Source organism: Athene cunicularia (assembly GCF_003259725.1).
Source record: "Athene cunicularia isolate RWA chromosome 1 unlocalized genomic scaffold, athCun1 chr1_part2, whole genome shotgun sequence".
Lineage (NCBI taxonomy): Eukaryota > Metazoa > Chordata > Aves > Strigiformes > Strigidae > Athene > Athene cunicularia.
The window spans coordinates 32,945,700-32,966,958 of record NW_020799092.1 but is presented as its reverse complement, the minus strand read 5'-3'; the positions used below and the strand labels follow the sequence as shown (position 1 = coordinate 32,966,958).

At 42.5% G+C, this 21,259-nt stretch overlaps 1 protein-coding gene across 1 annotated transcript in view; it reads left to right on the top strand.

Moving 5' to 3' along the window:
- The window catches only part of PLXNC1 (plexin C1), a 71,740-nt gene extending 51,368 nt beyond the window's left edge, over window positions 1-20,372 (top strand). The window contains exons 22-31 of the mRNA XM_026868668.1: window positions 2,956-3,133; window positions 4,833-4,936; window positions 9,226-9,280; window positions 10,360-10,391; window positions 10,480-10,587; window positions 12,545-12,708; window positions 13,151-13,298; window positions 15,126-15,266; window positions 15,355-15,429; window positions 17,099-20,372. Coding sequence (XP_026724469.1) covers window positions 2,956-3,133; window positions 4,833-4,936; window positions 9,226-9,280; window positions 10,360-10,391; window positions 10,480-10,587; window positions 12,545-12,708; window positions 13,151-13,298; window positions 15,126-15,266; window positions 15,355-15,429; window positions 17,099-17,203 — 1,110 coding nt within the window. The 3' untranslated portion in view covers window positions 17,204-20,372. The remainder of the gene's footprint in view (window positions 1-2,955; window positions 3,134-4,832; window positions 4,937-9,225; window positions 9,281-10,359; window positions 10,392-10,479; window positions 10,588-12,544; window positions 12,709-13,150; window positions 13,299-15,125; window positions 15,267-15,354; window positions 15,430-17,098) is intronic.
- The last annotated feature ends 887 nt before the right edge of the window (window positions 20,373-21,259 follow it).

Genomic DNA, 21,259 nt, shown 5'->3' with positions numbered 1-21,259 from the left:
TCTGAAGAAGCATCTGTAAATGTTGTCTTCAAATGCTGTTATTTCTGTCACTGCATGAGTAAAAAAATGTTTTTAAAATTTGTTTCTGTCTTTTAGCTAGGTTCCAAGCTAGTTCCTATACAAGTAGTTGTAGATGTAGCCTTCAACGATTCTTGCAACCTGTGTTAGGCCTTTGCTGAAGAGCGCTGTAACTTTGTGTTGCTGATCACTAACTTCTAGTGCATGAAGTCTCAAGTCTGGATATTCCTATGTTGAACCACATGTCCTGTAATTTCATCCTGAGTCTTTTCCTAAGTTAACTTCTATTTTTGTTTCCTTTGCAAAGGAAGAGAGCTTAGAAAAGGGCCTAGTGATGTTTCTTTGTGACTCCCATGTGTCCACCTGTGATTTCTCTTAAATGTTTTCTGACCTTCAGAGCTGATCATAAAAGGGCTTTCATAATTTTGCAGTCATTTCTGATTATTTTTCCAGTTCTACACTGTGTGTCTAAATGCAGTGATTGTGACTGTCAGCTTCTGATTAATGATTTCTAAAGCCAGGGATTGTGCTGTCAGACAGGTTGAATCTGATTTATGAAAACTTCAGCTACAGAGGGAAGACTTAATAATAGTTGGCTTTCCTAGCTCCCCATCAGTTTCTTCATCACTTAAGATTAACTTCTGTAGGAAATCATCAACAAAACTGTCTGGCTCTCTTGGTTTAGAAAGTCATATGTGTTTAGTATTTCTTTCCATCTGACCACTTCTTTAAGTCATAAAGTGTCATTATTATCCTCATATTGTGGATATTTTCAATTAAGGAGTCTATAAATGACTTGTATTCCACCTACATAAAGGACGTCTACTCTCTTTTTACAGTCCTTTTTACATTACATACTAAAATGGAAGAGGCTGCACTTTTATGTGCAATCTGTGTGAGAGCATTTGCTGAAAAAATTCAGCAGAGAAAAAGTTTCTCTTGACAGTCTGAAAGGAAGTGAAGGAGAAGCAGGAACATGAATATTGCAGTGTACGAATAATGCTAGGAGGAAAGGTTCAACTAAAGGAAGAAATGATTCCAAGGATGTAAAGACAAATCAACATCAGTTAAAGTGTGAGTAGCTACTCCAGAAAGATCAGTTTGGAGACTAGAAGAGACAAAGACTGATTAAAATTAGTCTTCCAAAGACAAAATACAGCTAGTCCCTGTCCATGTTTTTATCCTACAAGACCATGACCTCAGGGCAAAGTCAAGGACGGGACTGCTGTCTGTTCAGTTGGTCTGTGAGCCTAACCAAGCATGACTCTCTCATTTCTGTGCCAATATATTTTTTACTAATTTTCCGCATGAAATCCCAACCTGAGGCATGGCGTCCAGTCTGCTTCTCCTTCTGCAGGCATCATTGCCACATTTCCTCCTTTTCCATTCTGTCTGTCCTTTCCATGGACTCATTTTCCTCACAATTAAACATCTTGGTGTCATGATTAAGTTATTCTTGGTTACTTCAGTTACATCCTAGTCTTTCTTAAATCCTGATCTTCATAGTTTTGCAGCCCGGCTTTCAATACTCCTTTTGCTTCTGTAGAAACAGAAAAGTTAATTTACATCTCATTGGACTACTTTTTTTTTCACCACGAGTGTGTTGTAAGTTCCACTCTTGCTGGGTAATAGAGCAGCAAATAGCATTCTGCAGCTAGTAATAACTACCCATTTTTCTAAGAAGAGAAAAAAGTTGTCCCTCCAGCAACCTGGACAGAAGTTCTTTCCTTCACATGACAGCAGGGAGAAAAAAATTTTTTAGTTGCTTCCTCTTTTAATAATCACTCCTTCTCTGAGTCACACCTGCAGCCCTCTCATTTCAGTCAAAAGATACATATTATACTGGAAGTGTCCAACAGCCAGAATGGTTCAAGTACATAGATTTTCTTATTCCACTTGCAGTCAAGTGCCAGCACCTAAAACACTTGTTTTAATTCTGTCCCAAGACATCTCCAGCAGAACATCTGTATCCATGTAGCTGAACAGTGATTTCTCTGCAAAGAGCAGGCTGCAGCAATGGAAATTATTCCTATTATCACTTGACACTAGCAGTTCTGTGCTTATCCCTTTTTCCCTGCCTTTTGGCAGTTATTCTGCCTAACCTGACCAGAAGTGTGACCTGACTAAACACATTCCCTGGAGACAGTCACCCAGTCTCATTTGCACCTCCATAGTCTAGCCCATACTCACCATGCAGCCTAGCAGCTGAAGTTGTGTCCCAGCTGAGAGCAGCTGTGAGCTAAAGGGCAGGGGTGTTGTAACTGCACAGGTTGTGTGGGTATTTGACCTGTAGTAGTAACTAACAGAGTAAACCACACTTCTCTGTGCAGATCTGGAGCATGCTGCAACATGCTTTCCCTTTCCACTGCTTCTGCAGTACCTTGTCTCTGCTGCCTCTAGAGACAGGGCTGTATGCAGACAAACACTGACTGATGTCTCCAGGGGAGGTGTATTTTTTGTATGATATAAGGCACTCAGCATAATGTGCTGCTGTAAATACGCATCTTAACATTGCTTCCTATCCACTCAAAATCAATTATGCTTACCATGACGACTTACTTAGCAACCTTATCAAGATCTCTAGTCACTTGCAGTTTTGCTTCTAAGGCATTCATTTTAAATAAAAGATCTGCTTTTTTTAGAACATGCATTGCAATTTTTCCTGGTCTCCTGTCTTTTTTGGGTAATTCACTGAAATAGATTTGCATAAAAGCAGAATACAAAATACACTTTTGGAAATATATAGCGATGTATCTTTGATTCTTCAGACACGAGGAATTATAAATGCTTCATTGTGTAATTCCTTCAAATAATCTTTGTTTGAAATAGTTTTAATAATAAATGTGCTGAAAATATCTCAGGTTTGCTGTCAGTTGTTTGTAGGTTTCCCATGCCAGGTGTTCCCTATGAATCAGAATAACATGTTTCTTTCTACAGACAGTGAACATTATCTTTGAAAAAATCCCGGAAAATGAGAGTGAAGATGCCTGTCAAACTATCCAAGTTAATGTTCTGGACTGTGACACCATAGGCCAAGCCAAGGAGAAGAGCCTTCAGGCTTTCCTTAATAAAAATGGCTTTCTCTATGGTCTTCAGCTGGATGAAATTGGTCTTGGTAAGAGAGTGTCACTGTGTTATATTTTCATAGAGTTCACTGGTCTGTCTGTGGAGTTTTTGTGTTAGGAATTTCTACCTTTTGCTTTGATTTTTTTAGCATTTAGGCAAAACATAGCTTTTGTAAGGAATTTCTAGGGTAATACTTGGTCATTTATGCTACCAGTTAGAATACTGGAACCACATCTGCTTCGCTTCTACAAGGACTTCAGCATGCAGTTAACAATCACATTATTTACTGAACGCGTATAATTTATATGTTCCTTTTCTGGCTTAACTAAGGTGGCACATCCACCTAACTACAGCAGGTAGGTTGAAATGTCATGATTATCAAGTACTGTAGTCCTTATCTACTGTCCTTCTTACCACCCTTACTTCCGACAGGCCTACATTTCCCTTGATCAGGAGAACCCACAAATATAGTTTATTTACTGTCAGATTAGGTTTATACAATAGTTCACCTGTGACTCACAAAGCTATGTACAATATCTAGAGATGTAAATAACACTGTTCCAGCTGATGAGTTGGGTCACCTTTTCTTGTCAGGTTTTCAAGAACCCAGGGTCAGATAAAAGCCTACAGTTACCACCATATCACTTCCCACATGCTCCAGTAGGAAAGCTAACAAACTGTACATTGTTGGCATTTGTCACCTCCCAGACTTGCTCTCTAAAATGTTGATATTTCCTCACCTTCTCAGACACTGTGTCAGCAAGTGATGATAATTTACTTTCATATCTGATGTTTATATCCACCACCAATGCCTGACCACCCTTCACAAATACTGTGTCAGTCTTGTACAGTTCATTTTAGTGATCTCTTAGAAGTGGCTTGTGAAACCTTTCTTTGAGTTCCAGCATGGCCATATGTGCTAGTTTGAAAACAAACTAGTGGGAGACACCAAGTCAGAATAACAATTTAATAATAATTAAAAAAATATTTATAAAGGCAGATAACAGTGGGTTAAACTAACAGAGTCAGGATACAACCTGACACCCTGTTAATCAGGGTGGTTGTAGCAGTCTGGTAGAATGGTGGCTGCAGTCCCCCCGAAGCAGTGATCCTGTAGAGGAAAAAAAGAAGATCTGCTCTTCCTCAGAAAAGTCCAGTGGTGGCTAAACAGCTCCTGTCCTTTGGAAATCCAGTGGAAAAGAGAGCCCTCTGGTATTCAGAATCTCAGGTTATATCCAGGATGGAATGCTGGGTTTTTCCCTCTGGGTGGAGCATCTCACAATGGGATAATGAGTCATGCTGCATGGCATTAACAGAAAGATAGTCTGGAGTAGGGCGGGGGGGGGGGAAAGGGGAACAAGGAAACACTGCCCCACCTGATTTCCACAGCTCATGAGGATGGTAATAGAATACAGTGCAACCCAGGACACCATAATACCAGGGTACTCTTGTGCAACAGAATAGCTAGATTAGGTGAAAGTACCTCCAAAAACTCTGCCGTGACCAACACAAAGTGAAGCACTGATAGCCTGCAGTAATGGAAACCACCCAGCTATCACCCCAGAAAAGGAATCTGTAGTGTGGGAGTGCAAAACCACTCTCATGTGACCCAGCACAAGGACAGAGACAAACATCTCACTTGGGAGCCACTAGTCCAAAAATAATTAGGTGTTGTTTTTCTTTACAAACATCTGTACGGTGAAAATGTCATTGGGATGTAATTGTTTTCTGTTGCTGTCATACTGCAGAACTTGTGTCTGAGGAGCAGCAAAGAGAGTTGCTAGATATTGATGGTTCCTCAGAGGTGATGGAGGATGGGATAAGGAAACTAAATACCATCAGTCATTACGAGGTAAGCACGGAAGCCATACCAATGAATAGAGAAGCAGTTCTTACCCGACTCCCAAATGCTGCCTGCACAGAAGTATCTTGATTGATTAAGAGATAGCTGAGCATCATCAACAGAAGGAAGGAAACATATGACACACCTTTTTTGCCAGTGAGTCATATGTTTTCTGTTACTTTTCAGAGGTTTGCTTGTTGCAGGGTTGCTTGGTTCAAGCATACCAGGTAAACTGTTACTCTGTTGAGCATTTCAGTTAAAACAGCATCTGATTTCCAGCTATGAATATTGTCTTGAGCCTCTTCTAGTCTCTGCTGCGGAATTTTGTTGCACCATGAGCAATTGTTTACCTCTTCCCACTTCATATTTTGATTATCTGAACAAGTGGTAGTGATACTTGTGAAAGCTCATTGAGGGTCCGAATAAAAAGGACTGACGAGTTTGCTCACTCTTCTTTTGAGACCTCCTGTGTCAGTCTCCTTCCCTTTTTCTCTCTGTTTTTGCTTCATCTACTGTTGCTACTTGTACCGTAAGTTTTCCCCTCTGCTTCCAATTGCACCTATAAACCAGTTGTTTTCAATGCTGCAATAATATTTCCGTCATTCACAGAATCACAGAATCACAGAATCATTCAGGTTGGAAAAGACCCTTGGGATCATCAAGTCCCACCATCAGCCCTACTCTGCAAAGTTCTCCGCTACACCATATCCCCCAACATCTCATCTAAACAAAACATACACAAGGCTGCAACTGGTGACAGAACCCTTCTGGGTGTAGCACACTGCAAAAGCATAGCAAGCAGCATTGCCTGTCTAAGGAGTTTCCGCTGACACTAGTCAAAATAGAGGGTGAGAGGCTGGGGTAAAATGTGCAACAGATGATGGGCTTCGGGTGACATAGTAGCTCACATTTTGATGCTTACAGATAGACTTTGGAAATGAGGTTAGTATGCTGAGTGCTTTGAGCGGGCTTTCTTCATGCCTTGTCATTGAATTTGAAAGTCTGGCTCTTGACATGATAATTTTTATTTAGAAGTTTTGCTGATGAGTGTAGGTCTGTGCCATGCAGTGCAGTGTGGTGCTGAGAAACCTGAGTCAACCCTGAACACATTGCTGTCTGCATGAGCAAATACAGTGTCATCCACCGAGAGAAACGAGGACTCCCAGCAGGACTCTTTGTAGCTTGGGCAGAGCACAAGGCTGCCCAGATCTGGAGCAAGCTCGTTTGGAGTCACTTTACAGATTTCTGTAGGCAGTTGTTGCTCTCCTTACCTCCTGGGGAGGCAGCAATGAACACAGATGTCACCATCCAGTGTCTTAAATACAGCTTTTCCTGTGCCTCTCTTGAATCCTGTCTGTAGATTAATGTGGTACTTCCTCCACCCCACTTGTAAAGATTTTGTAGAAATTAGGACATTGTAGTGTTGCAGTCAGAGACTGTGCAGCAAAGTCAACTTCAAAGTACATTTGAATCTGATTAAATATGTCTAATGTGATAGTACCTGCTTTCTTTACTGTGGGGAGCTATTGCACATGCTCCCTGATTTTACCTGGAAGCTTTTTGCACTTCCCAAGCTCATGGCATGCCATGGTTCATGGGTGCCATACCTCGTGCAGGTTAGTCTGCTCCAGTTGTTCGCTATCATTCCTGGGTATCTTTGTCCCAGCCCTTGTTTTGGTCTGAAGTTTCTGCATGCAAATGCAAGGTTGGAGGTTCAGTTGTTTTTGCAAAGCTGTAACTACACTAATTATAGCTTAGCAGCTGCCTTATGGAAATTGTGCTGGGTGTCTCAGATATTTTAGTTCACTTTTTCTGACACTGACAAAATAATGTACATTTTAGGCAGAAGCTTAGTGGCAACCATGAGCCATTAGCATATCTAGTTTATTTTCTTGTATCCATATTAATACAAATGTGTCTAGTTAGCAAGATAAAAGGAACATTGTGTGCACAGTGTGAGGGTAGTAATGTTGCATGAGGAATTCCCGCTTGTGCCTAGAGTTTTGTGGCAAGCTTGAATTTTTTTGTTTGCCAGCCTTAAATGTTAGAAAGTAACCAGATTTTTGAAAATGGGAAGTATCATCAAATCTGTTTGAGATACTGGAGCATGATGGTTGTGTTGTAAAGGTCCCAGAATCACCAGTCACTCTTGAAAAAGCAGACTTAGTTTTTACACTGATTTTTAAAATGCACGAGTAGGGGATGTTTGCATTTCTGTGTGGTGTTTCAAATAATCCACTGTACTCTTATTAGGCTTTCGTGTGTCTCAGGTGTCTGTGCTCCTTTTCCTCTAATTTTTTTCTCCTAGTAGGGTTATTGATGTGATTATTTATGTCTGCACTATTGTTTGCATGAGAATAACCACAAGCCTTGAAAAGAAAGTTGCTGATTAACATGATGTGCTATTTCCCATGCAAGAAGAGAGCTAGAGAACCACTCTCAGATCTGCTGTCCAGTCACAGATCCCCTGTTTCTCAACCTGTAGCGGCATGACACATTCCGGGAGCAGGCACAGCCCCAGAGAGTGAATCTGAATGTGTGATCCAGGCAGCTCACTGGCAAGAACTGGATTACAGGGAGGACAGGAGGCCTGGAGAACAAGGGGTCATCATACAGCCACACTACTGCATCTTCTGTTTTGAAAAGTATCTGTACTCCATGTTGTGTGGATCTCATCAGATCTCCCCCCTCCCTGTTTGTCCACCTCAGTAATGCACCTGACAAAGCAAAGATGTTTTGAGGTCCATAGGAGCAGCCCACCATGAAAAATGATTTAGGCAGCAGAACACAAAAGGAAGAACTTTTTTTTTTTTTTTAATTGAATCATACTGGAAGAAACAACAAGTGTCACTGCTGCAGTAATGATAAAGAAAGGAAATCATATTCCACTTAATGCTAAAAGCATAATTTGTCCCAGAAATAAAACCTGAAGTGGAGGCCTGGACAATGGCTGCACTGCACCAATGCCTCTGGTTCCTGGAGGGAAGCATGGTTCTCCCTTTGAGCTCCGTCCGTCTCCTTCAGGACAGGAGCCAACACTTTCCAACATTGAGCTGCTCTCCTGCTTCTTGGAGAGGGAGTGGAGGCAGCATATTACACACAACGCTCTGGGAGGAGGTGAGCTGCTGGGTAGCACTGTTGCTCTTTACCTGTCTTCAGGGTCAGGTAGGAGGACTCTGGGTGTTTGTGTCACCTCACAAGCTAGCCTTAGAGCATATTCCCACTTGTAGTGTGGTTTTAAAGTGCTCTTTGTTATCTGAAAGAGCTCTGAAACACTGTATGATAAATAGAGACCCTGCAAAAAAATCATACTTATAAAATAGATTGCATTTACTTTACAGAAGCAAGTATAAGTGCAGATTTCTTTGGCATAAGACACAGCTTTTGATAGAGTATCTTGATGTTTAAACTAGTTTCGCACAGCAGGCTGGCTGCCAAGGTTTAAAAAACACTTAAATTATTTTGGCAGAGATCCCTTCCTAGAACTGGCCAGTTGTTTTTGTAATTATAGAGAGAAGTACACTAGCACTTGGCAAGACACAACACTTGACAGCAGAGCAGTGGCGTTGTTCTCAGTGGGAGCCGTTTTTGAGTTACTCTTTGACACTAAAAGCATGACTTGCCAGTTTCTTCTAAAGAAAGACAATAGTTATCATCCTGGCAGCACTATAAATTCAGGGAAGGAGCGGGGTGGATTTTTCCTAGAAATCCCAAGGTAGCTAGATATGGATCTTGACCTTACAGTCCACAGGGCATAATTATTTTGCTCAGTTTGAAAATAGTTCTTGGGAGCACCAAGCTAGACCCTCATCATGGCCTGTCTGTAGGGCATGGTGGGACTGGACTGAGCTGGAAAAAAGGGGGCCAGAAGAAAAATCCTCCTTGGGTTCTCTCTGCCTCACCTTCCCGTAACATCCTGTTGCACTGGAGCCAGAGAATTCAGCCTGGGCCATCTGTAGAAAGATGGGTGCACAAAACAGTACATGAAAATGAGGATGTACAAATAGGGGCTGAACCAGAAAAATCAAAGAAAGGCAAAGGTCTCAAAGGCTGGTTTGTCGGAAGAGCTGCCTTCCCACCTTGTCAGGTAAGGCTATCAAACTGCAGCTGCGGCCAGTGCCAGAAGGCCCAGCTCTGGCTGCCTGCTGAGAGCTGTGCACACCGTGGTGAGAACAGAGCAGGCTGGCGTGCTCCTGTGCTGCCACAGACTTGAGGACAGAGGAAATGAAACTGAGGGTTTCCTGAATTCTAGAAGCTTTCGTTTGAGCATGATACGTTTTTTTTTTTTTTGCTTTCAGATTTCAAATGGAGCAACCATAAAAGTCTTTAAAAAGAAGGCAAATACCCGATCAGGTAATCTGGGCTGGGAATGCAGAGAGCTGAGCTATGACAGGTTGTATCTTGGTCAATAGAAGGTCAGAAAAATTGGCACTTTGATATAGCTGAGCCAAGTGAAGAACCATGTTACCCTGGCCCTGGGCCTTTGGCAGGCACAGTGGACCCTAGGAGGAGGAAAGAAGGCAAAGGAAAGGAGAACAGCAGGACTTATACTCCTCAGAAAATGAATGCTTAAAGATACAGACTCATAGGCAGGAAATCAGGGCAGGGAAGCCTGTGTGACACAAAGTTCTGACCAGTGAGGCCAACACAGGGAACATGCCCTGCTCCAGTGCTCAGCGTTTTGCATCATGGACATAGTGGTGCACTGTCCAGAGACAGGCTTAACAAAAAACCCCACAGTGTTTGAATTTTCTTTATTCTCTTGACTATGTTTCTAAAGCTGTGATTGAGCTGTCTCAACAGCAGGTCAGGAGTTAAAGGGTGCTTACAAGGGTCAGTTCATCTGACCTACCCCTGTGATTCAGGTTGCTCCAACCCAGCTGGTGGCTTGGGGGAGGTGGACTTTCTGTAGTCCCTGGGGAGAAACACACTCCTAGCATGCGATTCACCTCACTGTCAAAGTGGACGTGTGAAGTTAGGAGAGATGTGTCACTGAGGTGAAAGTCACTGGAATGGCATTGCTCTCCCTCAGCAAGAGCAGGGTTGTCTGTTCTCAGCTGTTGCTTTCAAGCCTGACCTCAACCCGCCTGCACTGAGTACTCAGAGACTAAACCAATGCAGTCATCTCATCCGCTGTCTGTTGTCCTCCTTTCGGAGAAGCTGCGATTTGCTGTCACTTTACCCCAGCAGCAGAAGATGATGCCCTAGCTTAGTGGTCCAAAATACAGGTTGGCACTGGGGAGGTGAGCCAGGACCCGTGCATTTCTCAGAGGCTTCCCCCACACTGCATGCAGGAAAGCACAACACCAAGTCTGCTTGCTCAGCATCCTGGCATGCACCCTGCTGCACAGCCCAGAGCCCCAGCAGAAGTCACAAACTTGTAGCTGTGTGTTTGATTAATGCCCGTTTGCTCTCTGCCTTCTGTTGTTTAGATGTGGACTACTCAGATGAACACTGTCATTTGGTGAGTTCTGTCATTATCCTGTTAAGTGGTAGATTTAATTCTGAGCTGTATTTGTATCTGTATAATCTCTCTAATCTCTTCTCAACAGATTTTACCAGACTCTGAAGCAAACAAAGATGTGAAAGGAGCAGGTCACAAAGGAAAGCAAAAATTCAAAGTGAAAGAAATGTATCTGACAAAGCTTCTGTCAACCAAGGTAAACTGTAAAGGCCTTATTTTGAGGGAGGGCTTATGTTAGGCTTGGCTAGTTTGGCACAACAGAAATAGAAACTAAAGCAGAAATTATGCAGACTTCTTGCTTGTATATCAAATGTTAAATAAAAAGGTAGCCTGTAAAAATCACTGTGCTAGCTGTGGATTTTGACCATTCGCAAAGACGGACACGTTTCAGGTTTTCTAACACTAGAGTTCTAAAATTATCTGTTACTCACACTCTCTATCTCCTCAGTAAGCACAACCTTTTTTCTCAGGTTAGAGAAAAAAGGTAGTTATTGAGCTTATAGAAAGCAAGTTTCACCACTGAGTCCCATAGAGTGAGAATGATTCCTTCTAGAGAGATAGCTTTCAGTCAACAATCTCACTCTCTACTAGAGTTTGCCCATCCTAGAGACAACTTCCAAGGCCTGAGTTTCACAGAATACTGCCCATGAAATGAAAGAACCTTTTAGAGTCTCAAATTAAGCATCCAAAATGACAAGATTAATTTAAAAAACAAAGACCTTAGGATTTATAATACAATTACCTAATTTATACAATGCACATTCCTTAGGAATAAGCCTACTCCCTCCCTCTGGTAATGTCATCTTGTTTCTGACCTACTCAAAAGGGTTATAAAATTCTTTGCCACAGCATATTATTTAAAATATTAATCAGTGCACAACACTTGAGAGCTGTGCGATACAAGAGGCCTGAAGGGATGATGGTTATGGCCTTCTTGCATTTGAAAATCTATCAATCATTATTTAATTAGATTGTTGATAGCTTCTGAAGTAATTTGGGACACTACCCAAAGTGAGAATGGTCATTTCTCATTAGCTGTGGAAACTAAACTAAGTCCTCAGGAACTGCTGGAGTAAACCAGTAGTATATTATGGTGAAAAACTGAAGTACAAAAAAAAGAGATCAGACTCTTAAGAAACAGTCCTTTTAAAGGGCTTTAAATTTAAATTTTAAAACATGTCCTTCTCCAAAGTAGGATAGTGCTGTGAACAACAGTGCCGTGATATCCTTCACTGTGAAATTCCACCCATGATAGGCCGTGCACTAAAGGAAATTGCAATGAACCATGTCTCTCTCCCTCTCTCTCACACAGACACAGACACAGACACAGACACAGACACAACTGCAGAGTTTGGCATATGAAATGAACTGACCAGTGGCATATCAAGGCCCTGGGATACACTTAAATTCTTCTTCTTGAGAGAAGATTGGGCTTAACCAAGCTTCAGAACAGATGTGAAGAAAAAAATGCACAAAACAGCATTTTGCTTTGTTTGCTTCTACTTATAAATACTCTGTGATGATGACAGTGATGCTGATGATGACATCAGCAACTAAGTCCTTGCTTTTGTGAGCCAAATGGCTTCACTTCTGGATCAGAAAAACCCAGTTTTCAGTTCTTCTCTCTAATATTAGTGTCTTCATATGCCACCCAGAGCTGTTATCCTAGAATTAGATCAAGCGCCACAGTCACTTGTCTGTGAAGTGTTGATGAGCACATGTGTTCAACATGTGCCACAGATGGCACCGTGAAGACCATTGCCCTAGAAAACTGGTTAAACTCTTTTTGCTCACCTTTCTCTTACTTCCAGTCACAAGTTCCAAACACCTTTAGCAACGGTGTCAATAGTATCCAGAGAGCTGATGTTGTCTTTGTTGGAAGGAATGATGCCTTCCACCTACAATTTATCACAGAGTTCACCACAAATTGCTGTCAGTAAAGTGATAGGACATGTGACACTTGACAGCAGTTCCTTATGGTGTATTTGTAGTTTCGTTTTTGTTATTGACTGTCTTGTTTGCCAATAACCTGTGCCAAAAGCATATTGTAGTTTCTTTGTGTGGTTGCGCTGGGGCACGTTCAGCTCTCTGAGACAAGAAATCCTATTATTTTCTTGTGTAATAATAGCAATGTTCATTTTCTTACTTTTCAGGTTGCAATTCATTCAGTTGTTGAAAAGCTCTTCAGGAGCATTTGGAGTTTACCCAACAATAAAGCACCTGTTGCTATCAAGTACTTTTTTGACTTTCTGGATGCCCAGGCTGAGAGCAAAAAAATTACTGACCCTGATGTGGTCCATATATGGAAAACCAACAGGTATGCCCATATGATATGCACAGGAGTGTGTGCAGTCTCTGAAAATGTAGTTGCAAAGATGGAACATGTCACCTGTGGTGAGAAGAATAAGATTTTGGCATGTCTGGGTTAAGATGTGGTTGGCTTTGTGGATCCCAGTAATTTTAGTATACTGATTGGATACCAGTACAAACCACCATAGCTTCCAGGACTTCTAAGTTTGCATACTGATTTCACACTCAGAAAAAGTATCTGCAGGTTGAGAGCATTGTTTGAAAGTGTCAGGGTGACTGACTGATGTGTTTGCTCTGTAGCCTGTGTTCCTTAATCCCTTTTTTAACATGAATAAGCAGTCCAGAAATGTGCTTCTTTCCACGAGTGCAGTGCAATTAAACCACCATTTTAAAGCAGTTGTGCTACCTGAGTGGTTAATTTTAAAGATGCTTGTTCTTTCTCTGTCTAGTCTTCCTCTTCGCTTCTGGGTGAACATCCTGAAGAATCCCCAATTTGTCTTTGATATTAAGAAGACTTCACATATAGATGGCTGTTTGTCTGTAATTGCACAAGCTTTCATGGATGCCTTTTCTCTAGCAGAACAGACACTGGGGAAGGTAATGGTGCCCTTCCAGTCTTTTGCTAACTTCTCAGTCTTTTTCAACTGTGTAATGGTTTAGGGGATGAAGTCCTGGATCTGCTGACATCAGCAGCAAAACTGTCAGTGGGCTAATTAAGCTGGGTTTCCATTCCTTGTTGCTCTGTCTCACAAGACTTTGAAGAATTCACTAGAGTAGACAGATAGAGCTACTAGAATGCCATATTTATAATTACCTGCAGCTTGTCTTCTCTGCAGTTAGTTTCTGCCCAGTGTGTTCATAGAATATGTGGAAGAGGGTGGAAATTGTAAGGTTTTAATGAAGTTTTAAAGATTTTTTTAAACAGAGGTCTTAAAAGTATTAACATTATTTCATAAGTAGTCCAAATTTTGTCTGCCACACACCATTGTGCAGAAAACACACACACAGTTAGCTACTGGGAGCTGTAAGAATATTTGAAATTGCTCTGAAGTTTCAAACAGTTCCTTTCATGTGTATTAGCTGCTCCCTTTTATATGTAGAATTATTTGCTGGTGTAACAATTCCAGAAATCTTACATTCAAAAGCTCTTTAGTACAGTGTCCAGAACTCTGGGGATCAGAAATACATCATTTTTCCTGAGGATATTTTCCCTTTTTTTTGGACCAAAGTAGGAAGCATTTATTCAGGCTCATACTACCTAGAAAAACAGACTAGAGATTTTGTAGCCTAAAAACTTTGTATAAAAATGGACTAACTTCCTATGTGATGTGAACAACTGATAACCTATTTAAAGATAAAAAATAATGTGCTTATTTATCTTATTTTAGAAGTGAAGTGTCATTAATTAAATCTGATTATATTGCTTACTTGATGGAAAAACTGCAAGTGATATGGTCTGTTATGTTTCTCTGCTTGACGTCTGTTGTGAAGTACTGTTGATAAAACAGATCCCATTAGCCATTTGAAAAGGGGTGCTGAAACCTGGTAAAGGTTTGTAATGCAGTAAAGCTCTTGTGGCATTTTATTACTAAAATGTATTTACTTTCATGATTTTTAGCCTCTTATCTTAAAACATTTTTAGCCACTTAGAAAACAAGCATTGAAATAATTTCATCACACAGTGGAAACAACAGTGACAAGGTATCACATGGTTGTGTCATTTATTCCCCAGATTTTAAACTAGAGCAGTGACAGGAAACTACCAGGCCCCACCTTTACATCCTGAAAACATGGTTTCCAGGTGGGGCTTTGGCTCCTACCACAAACATCAGCATTTATTTCCTCGGAAGCTGCCTGGTAGGTCAGTGCTGGCCTGGGTTGTGGAAGCCCCAGGGAAAAAAAATAAATCTCTTTGGCTGTGCATGCCTGGCATTCAGCTCTCAATGCCCTGGAACCCCTGAGCAGAAGGAGAGTTTTAGGGGAACCTCTGCCAGGACAGGACCTAGCAAAGGCTCTCTGGCATGTTACCCCAGGGGAACTTTCCACAGCACTGCAGTATCCTGTATGTAAATAGGGTATCAGCCTTAAGCCCTTTGGTTCAACTTTCACTATCTTTCAGGTCTGGGGAGGGGTGAGGAGGAAGCAAGAAAGAAAAATATGTCTAAGGGACAAATATTCATCCCTCTGATGCCAGTATAAATAATTATGTGGCAACTGTCTTGAAACACAGTGCACTATTACTGAGGTCCTGTGCCCGTTCTTCATCTTGATTTCATAACCTTGATTCCTTGCATGTAACCACTGCAAAGAGAAGTGAGTCACACAGAGAACAGACACAATTAGATGCAATTAACTATCTGGAGGTGGAACTTTAGGAAATCTGTGCTGTGAAAATTGACAAGGCTTCAAATATTTTCTTTTAAGGAAGCACCAACAAATAAACTTCTCTATGCTAAGGACATTCCACTCTACAAGAAGGAGGTGAAAGCATACTATAAAGCCATCAGGGATCTGCCTCCATTGACCACTTCAGAGGTTGAAGAATTTCTAACTCAGGAATCTAAGGTATGGTTGAGAAGCAGCTACTTCGTTTGCTTTCATGTTAAGTTTTAAAAAAGGAGAACTATCTGACCAGAACTGTTTTCTCTTTTAGAAACATGAAAATGAATTTAATGAGAAAGTGGCCTTGATTGAAATCTACAGATACATAGTGAAATATTATGATGAGGTAAGCACATCTGCTATTCCTGCTTAATCCCTTAGTGTTCACTTCACTACCTCAGGCTTGAAAATTGGGCCTGACAAAGTAACCAAGGACTGGCCTGGCCTGTGACTTGCCAGGTGCCCCTCCAGAGACAGCCCCTCAGTGGGGCAGCTGGGGCCGCTCCTGCTCGGCTGTGTGGGGCCAGAGGGGTGCAGCCCCCAGGGTGGCTGGAGCCCCCTTCCCCCTTGGAGGGGTCACAGGCCAAAGGTTCATTTGAGCAGCAGCTTTACTGTCACCACTGTATTTCACAGAGACAGTAGCAATAAAATTCTCCCTGCAGTTTTGAGAAAGTTCCTATATAGTCTAGACTTCTTGTTCTACTGTGTTTGCAGACTATCTGCTAGTGCCTGTCACAGCTCCTGTGCATGCATTCCCATTTCCCTGGAGATTCAGAAATCAGATTAGACTGTTAGCACCAGGGATCTCCACATAACAGTACAAACACCCCAGTGGAGCACACTCAGCCTTAAAGCAAGAGGTGTATGCTGCTTTCCCATCGTAGCCCTCTTACACTCTGTTCTAAAAGTCTTTCTGTTAAAGATGCTATAGCTTCCATTCCCTGCTATTGCTAACAAAAGAAATCTTTTCTCAGATGAAAGCACTTAGTCAGAGGCTAAGCTGCTTTGTAAGAAAATCCCTGCCCTCTGCTTTGCATGATAGGATTCTCCACTCCGTCTTGCTCTGCATCCTTAACAGAGGCTGTGTGTGCCTGTGCAGGGAGGAAGATAAGAGCCAGCTGGGGTGTGTTGCCTGAAGGCCTCCTTACCACTTCCAGCAGGTTGTCTGGGTCTCCCAGCAACCAGACCTTTTTCTCTTTCATCCCCAGCAGCGCAGCATCAGCACTTGCTGTAATCATCCAGCTCTCAGTCACCTGTTAGCCAGCTTATCACTTCTGATCTCTAACATCTCAAATTATCTGGGTTCGGCACCAAATCTTCACCTCTTAAAAGAAGCTTGGGATGATACCCAGAATGTCACTACGCTTTGTTAAGCTCATTACAATTATTTACAGAGGAGACTTCAGAATACTTTCTAATCTTAGTGCACATTTTTGCTTTTTTTTTGAAGCTAGTACTGGCTAAATATACCCCATCCTTAGAAGGAAACACTCCCTCTGCTCTTCCCCCTCTGGCTTTTGACTGGGAGCAGCTAAATCTCATTCATTGTTTATTGAGACCTCAGTTGCTTTGTAGAGCTGCCAGCAAAGAGTTTTCAGACAGCAGCAGTGCTCCTTCCTATCACCTGGGCCAGTGCGAGGAAGAGAGGCAGTTTACTGCCCTCAGTTTATAGGGCAGAGGAAGAGAAATAAAATTTCATGTGCAGATCTGCTCTAGGGTAAAACTGGCTTTGCCTCACACTTCAAGAGATGAACATGTGTTGGATTTGTTTTGGTTTTTTTTGCTTGGCTCTGTCATTCTTTTGTGGAAGCGTTGCAAATCCTGTAATCATAATGACTTGAAAGGAAAACTACCAAAATAAAGTGTTAAAGTCAGAAAAGAATGTTTACATATAGGCAGGCATTCAGATGGATTTTTTTGCCAGTAGTTGTTGGAATGCAGAAAAGCAGACTTTAAAAAACAGCAAGTAAAATAAGCACTAAAAAATGATTCTCTTTTTTGCTAATTGTTAACAGATTGTGAGCAAACTCGAGCGAGAACGGGGGTTTGAAGACGTCCAGAAACAGCTCCATCAAGTAAAAACCCTATTTGATGAAAAGAAAAAATGCAAATGGCTTTGAGCAGAGCACTGACTCACAGCATTGCTGTGGGGGATTTTAAATAAGCGCTGCTGCTCCCAAAACTGTTTTGACTGACTATATGTACAGGGTTTGAAATATTTGGACACTCGTCTCCACTCTGACCATTCCAAGTAATATCTACATTTGGGAATGAAGTATGGGCAGGGGTAGATATTCAAACGTGGGCATGTGAAAGTGAGTCTAGTGTTGGCAGGGCCAGCATTTTTAGGTACCTGAACACATGTACCTTTTGATTATAATAATACTGCCTAAGTAAGCTTTTTGCTTACATAAAAACAAGCTTGCAGGAGATGCACAAAACACATTGCAAGTTCAGAGTTGCCGATGTGAACTTGTAAGTTGCTTAGCTCTTTTTTTTAAAGAGAGAAAGGTTTTGCCACATCTTTTCAGCAGCCTTGGCAAACTGTGAGTATGAGCTCCGGCCTCAGAATACGGGTCAGCTGCAGTTTCCTTCCTTCCAGACAAATGTACACTGGTTCCTGTTTGGAAAAAAAAAAAACAACCGAGCACCAAAGTGACACTTAGGACAAGTGTGTTTAGCAGAAAAAAGTGGGTCTGAGGTTTGTAGGCCAAATGCCACATGGCAGGACTTACCTTCCTTAGGTTAGAAATTCCATGTGCAAAGCGAAGCCCACCACTGAGCGGGGGGGAGGCTTTTGGAGAATGGCGCTGGACAGGCATCAGTCTGTGTTTACATTTCTACCTTTCCATCCTTAAATAAGCTGTGAAACACTTGTGAGCAGCATCACATGTGAAACCTCCGTGCAGCTGCACCGCATTGGAACACCATTGTGATTTGATGAAGCAGCTGACGATGGCTGCACTTTGGTGCACAAACCTGTACTCAGGTGCATGATCGGCCCATGCATGAGTGCTGACATTCCTGGCCAGTCTTGCCGTCCGTGTAAAAGGGCCTCACATACCTAAAGCCAGCATATTTTTTTTTTCAGGTTGTCCACACAAAGTCTTTGTCAAAAGAGGGCTAGTTTCATCATAGGTAAGAACAGGAAGGCTGGTATAATCTCTGACGAGAAACATGGTAGCTGGGGGTGGGGAGGGGGCAGCTTAGTCCTGCTGGGGTGTTTGCTGAGGCTTGGCCATTTTGAAAGGAGGGCATCCATTCTATTTGCACTGGTGGCTAACAGCCCAGCTGGAAAGCAGATGCGTGGCTATGCTGCCGAGACAAGGCTGGTGCAGTGGCTACCGTGCAAAGCCATGGAGGAGCAGCCATGACTCTGGCCGTGCTACTACACCGGCACAGTCCTACCCTCCACTACAGAACTGAAAGGGTTTGTTGTTGTGGGCTCTGCTCCAACCACACAGAGGCACTTACTAAGGCTACCACCTGCCCTTACAATTGAGGTGAGGCATGGATGGAGAAACATTTCCACACGTCTCCAGAGGGATCCACCACCGGAGGTGAGTGGCATAGCACAGTGGCCCACAGGAGAGGGAAGAGCCGTCCCCCTGCCTTGGCAGTGGCAAGGGTGCCACGGGCTGTGACTGGCACAGATGGCCCAAGTTTAGTATAAAAAGTCTGTGCTGGGGCTGTGACAAGCCAGAGACACCTATGTGGGGCTCCCAGGCAGCCAAGTGCTCAAACCATTTACTGCTGCGTGCTGTTGCTGCTTCAAGGAGCCCAGAGGCTGCGGTAGAGCAGCCCCAGAGCTGGCCGGTTTGGTTGCAGAGGCTGCCAGAAGCTGGAACCAGGCACAAGCCCACAGCTCGCAGCCAGCCAGCACCGGTGAACACCAACCATGTGTTGGCAGAAGCAAAGGCCACCTGTTAACATGGAAAAAAGCAAACATAAAAGAACGTTGCCTACTGGTCTGCTCCCTCTCTACCGTGTGATTGCACAAGTTGTACCTCTTGCATAATCAGAGAGGGCAGCCACCAACCCATACTGTGATGGCTTTTTTTTTGTTTAATTCGTCTTACACTTGCTATTAAGTTTACACTTTATACTTGATGGAATGTATGGCTTTGTTCAGGAAACTGCACTACAACGTTGCAGTCCTTTCAGCAGTTCGCTGCCTGGCACAATATATTGTCATAAGTTTAATTTTAATTGGAAAAAAGCACCCCAACCCTAATCTATCTTGCCCTCTGTCCTAAAGGAGTGGACTGTGGCTTGAGTAGCACTTCAGTTTAGAATACCTGTACTTAAGGGCTTGCTTTTTACCATTCTTAACCTAACATTTTAAAGCAGCTTCAAGTAAACAACAAAAAAAACACAGTAATTAATATTAAAGGAGGGACATGGGCAGATTACTCTGCGGTCAGACAGACATCTCAGCAGCTCCGTTCCACTTTAGGTGTTTGCTGGCAGTGCATTTGAATGAACTGTGATAGTTTTGTTCAACAGTAACCTTCTGTACAGGCAGAAAAAAAAAAAAACCAACACATTATTTCTGCTTGAAAAAGCTGTAAAATATAATCTGTTTGCGTGGGTCTGATCCTGTGAACTTCAATATATGTGTTTATATGATGAGGAAACGAAAAATCAGTCCTATTCTGTATTTGTACTACTGCTTGTTTGCTACAATAGCTTTAATGATTTCTAGAGATTATGTGTTGAAGCAGGCACTGTAGCTTTAGCCTACAGCCTGGAATAGGATTATTGCCTTTTATTCAAGCCTCCTAAACAGCGTCACTCTGTTAGTAAACCATTTAAAGTCATGCTGGGACTTTGTAACCCATCAAGTGGATCTCACGAAGTGATGTGAAGTATAATTAAGTGATTGTGGCTCTTTTGGTAGGTTTGGGTCAGCACACAAAACATTGGCACACCTTCCACATCTGCAATTCTTACACAGACAAAAAAGAACCACCTCTGACTAAAGCTGTATTATGGCAACCCAACAAATCTAACAGCATTCTCTGAAATGAAAGCAAACTTCTCTTTAACTTATTTTCACATGTTTACAGGCAAACTGCTACGGCAAACAGCATATTTTCTAACACTAGCTTACAGAGCATTATTTTGCAGTCATCTAGTTTAAAGTCAAATCTTACTAATGTGTAAAGTAATTCCTGTTGTACAGAAGTTAACCTGTTGTTTAAAATGAATGGTTAAAAAAGGTGCAAATGACAAATACATGTTGGTGTTTTTATGGGTTTATCTAGAATAAAACGCATTTGGAGGTTACTTTGACTAATTTGCATACTTTAAAATGGTTCAAAGAAAGCACGTGCAGCTTGTAGCAGTGCCAAGGCCACGCAAGGCATGGTGTGTAAGACAGTGGCTGGTGTCAGTTGAGAAGGGAGCAGCACTGACCGTTTCCGTTGCGCTGCCACACTGGGGGATGCTGGGGCCGGGGCGGGAGAGGTTCTGGCCTGAAACCCAGGCGCTGCAGAGCGGCCACCCGGCCCTGGGCAGGGAGCAGGTGGACGGGGGGGTCCCTGGGTTTGGGGATCCCTTGCAGCCTTCCAGGCCCTGGGAAGCAGTGCAGGCCGGAGCCAGGCTGGGGGTGCAGTGCCCACTATGCCTCCAGCCAGCCTTCAGGAGCCACACTATGACTTCATTGCTTTAAGGCCCTGAGAGTATGATAATACTTTAAAAAAAAATAAAAATGTTAAAACCAAGGATAACCTGATAAGTGTTCTTTCAGGAGAAGGTGCTGTAGGGACTTGAAATAAACTCTTGGGCAAAGAGCCTGAGACAGACTGGGAAAGGGAGCCCAAGAACCAGCAGGTAACCATTCTTCCTCCTGCTACTGCCCTTTTTCTGCCCTCGGAGGCTGCCCCAGCTTGTATGAATGACCCTTCCTACCCCCAACATCAGAGAAAGCCTTGCTGAAGGCCACATACCAGGGACAGAATCGAGGCTGCCAAGAGCCAGTATGTACCTTAGTGAACATTACATTTGGCAGAGCTGGCTCAGGCACAGACATTTATTTTTTCCAAATTAACCCTGCAGGAGACAGTAGATATAGCTTCTGTTACTTTTAACAGTTACATTGTTTTCCTCAGAGAAATCTGGCAAATGCTCAAGAAAGTGCAATACAGTCCTTATACTTACATACTGTATGGAAA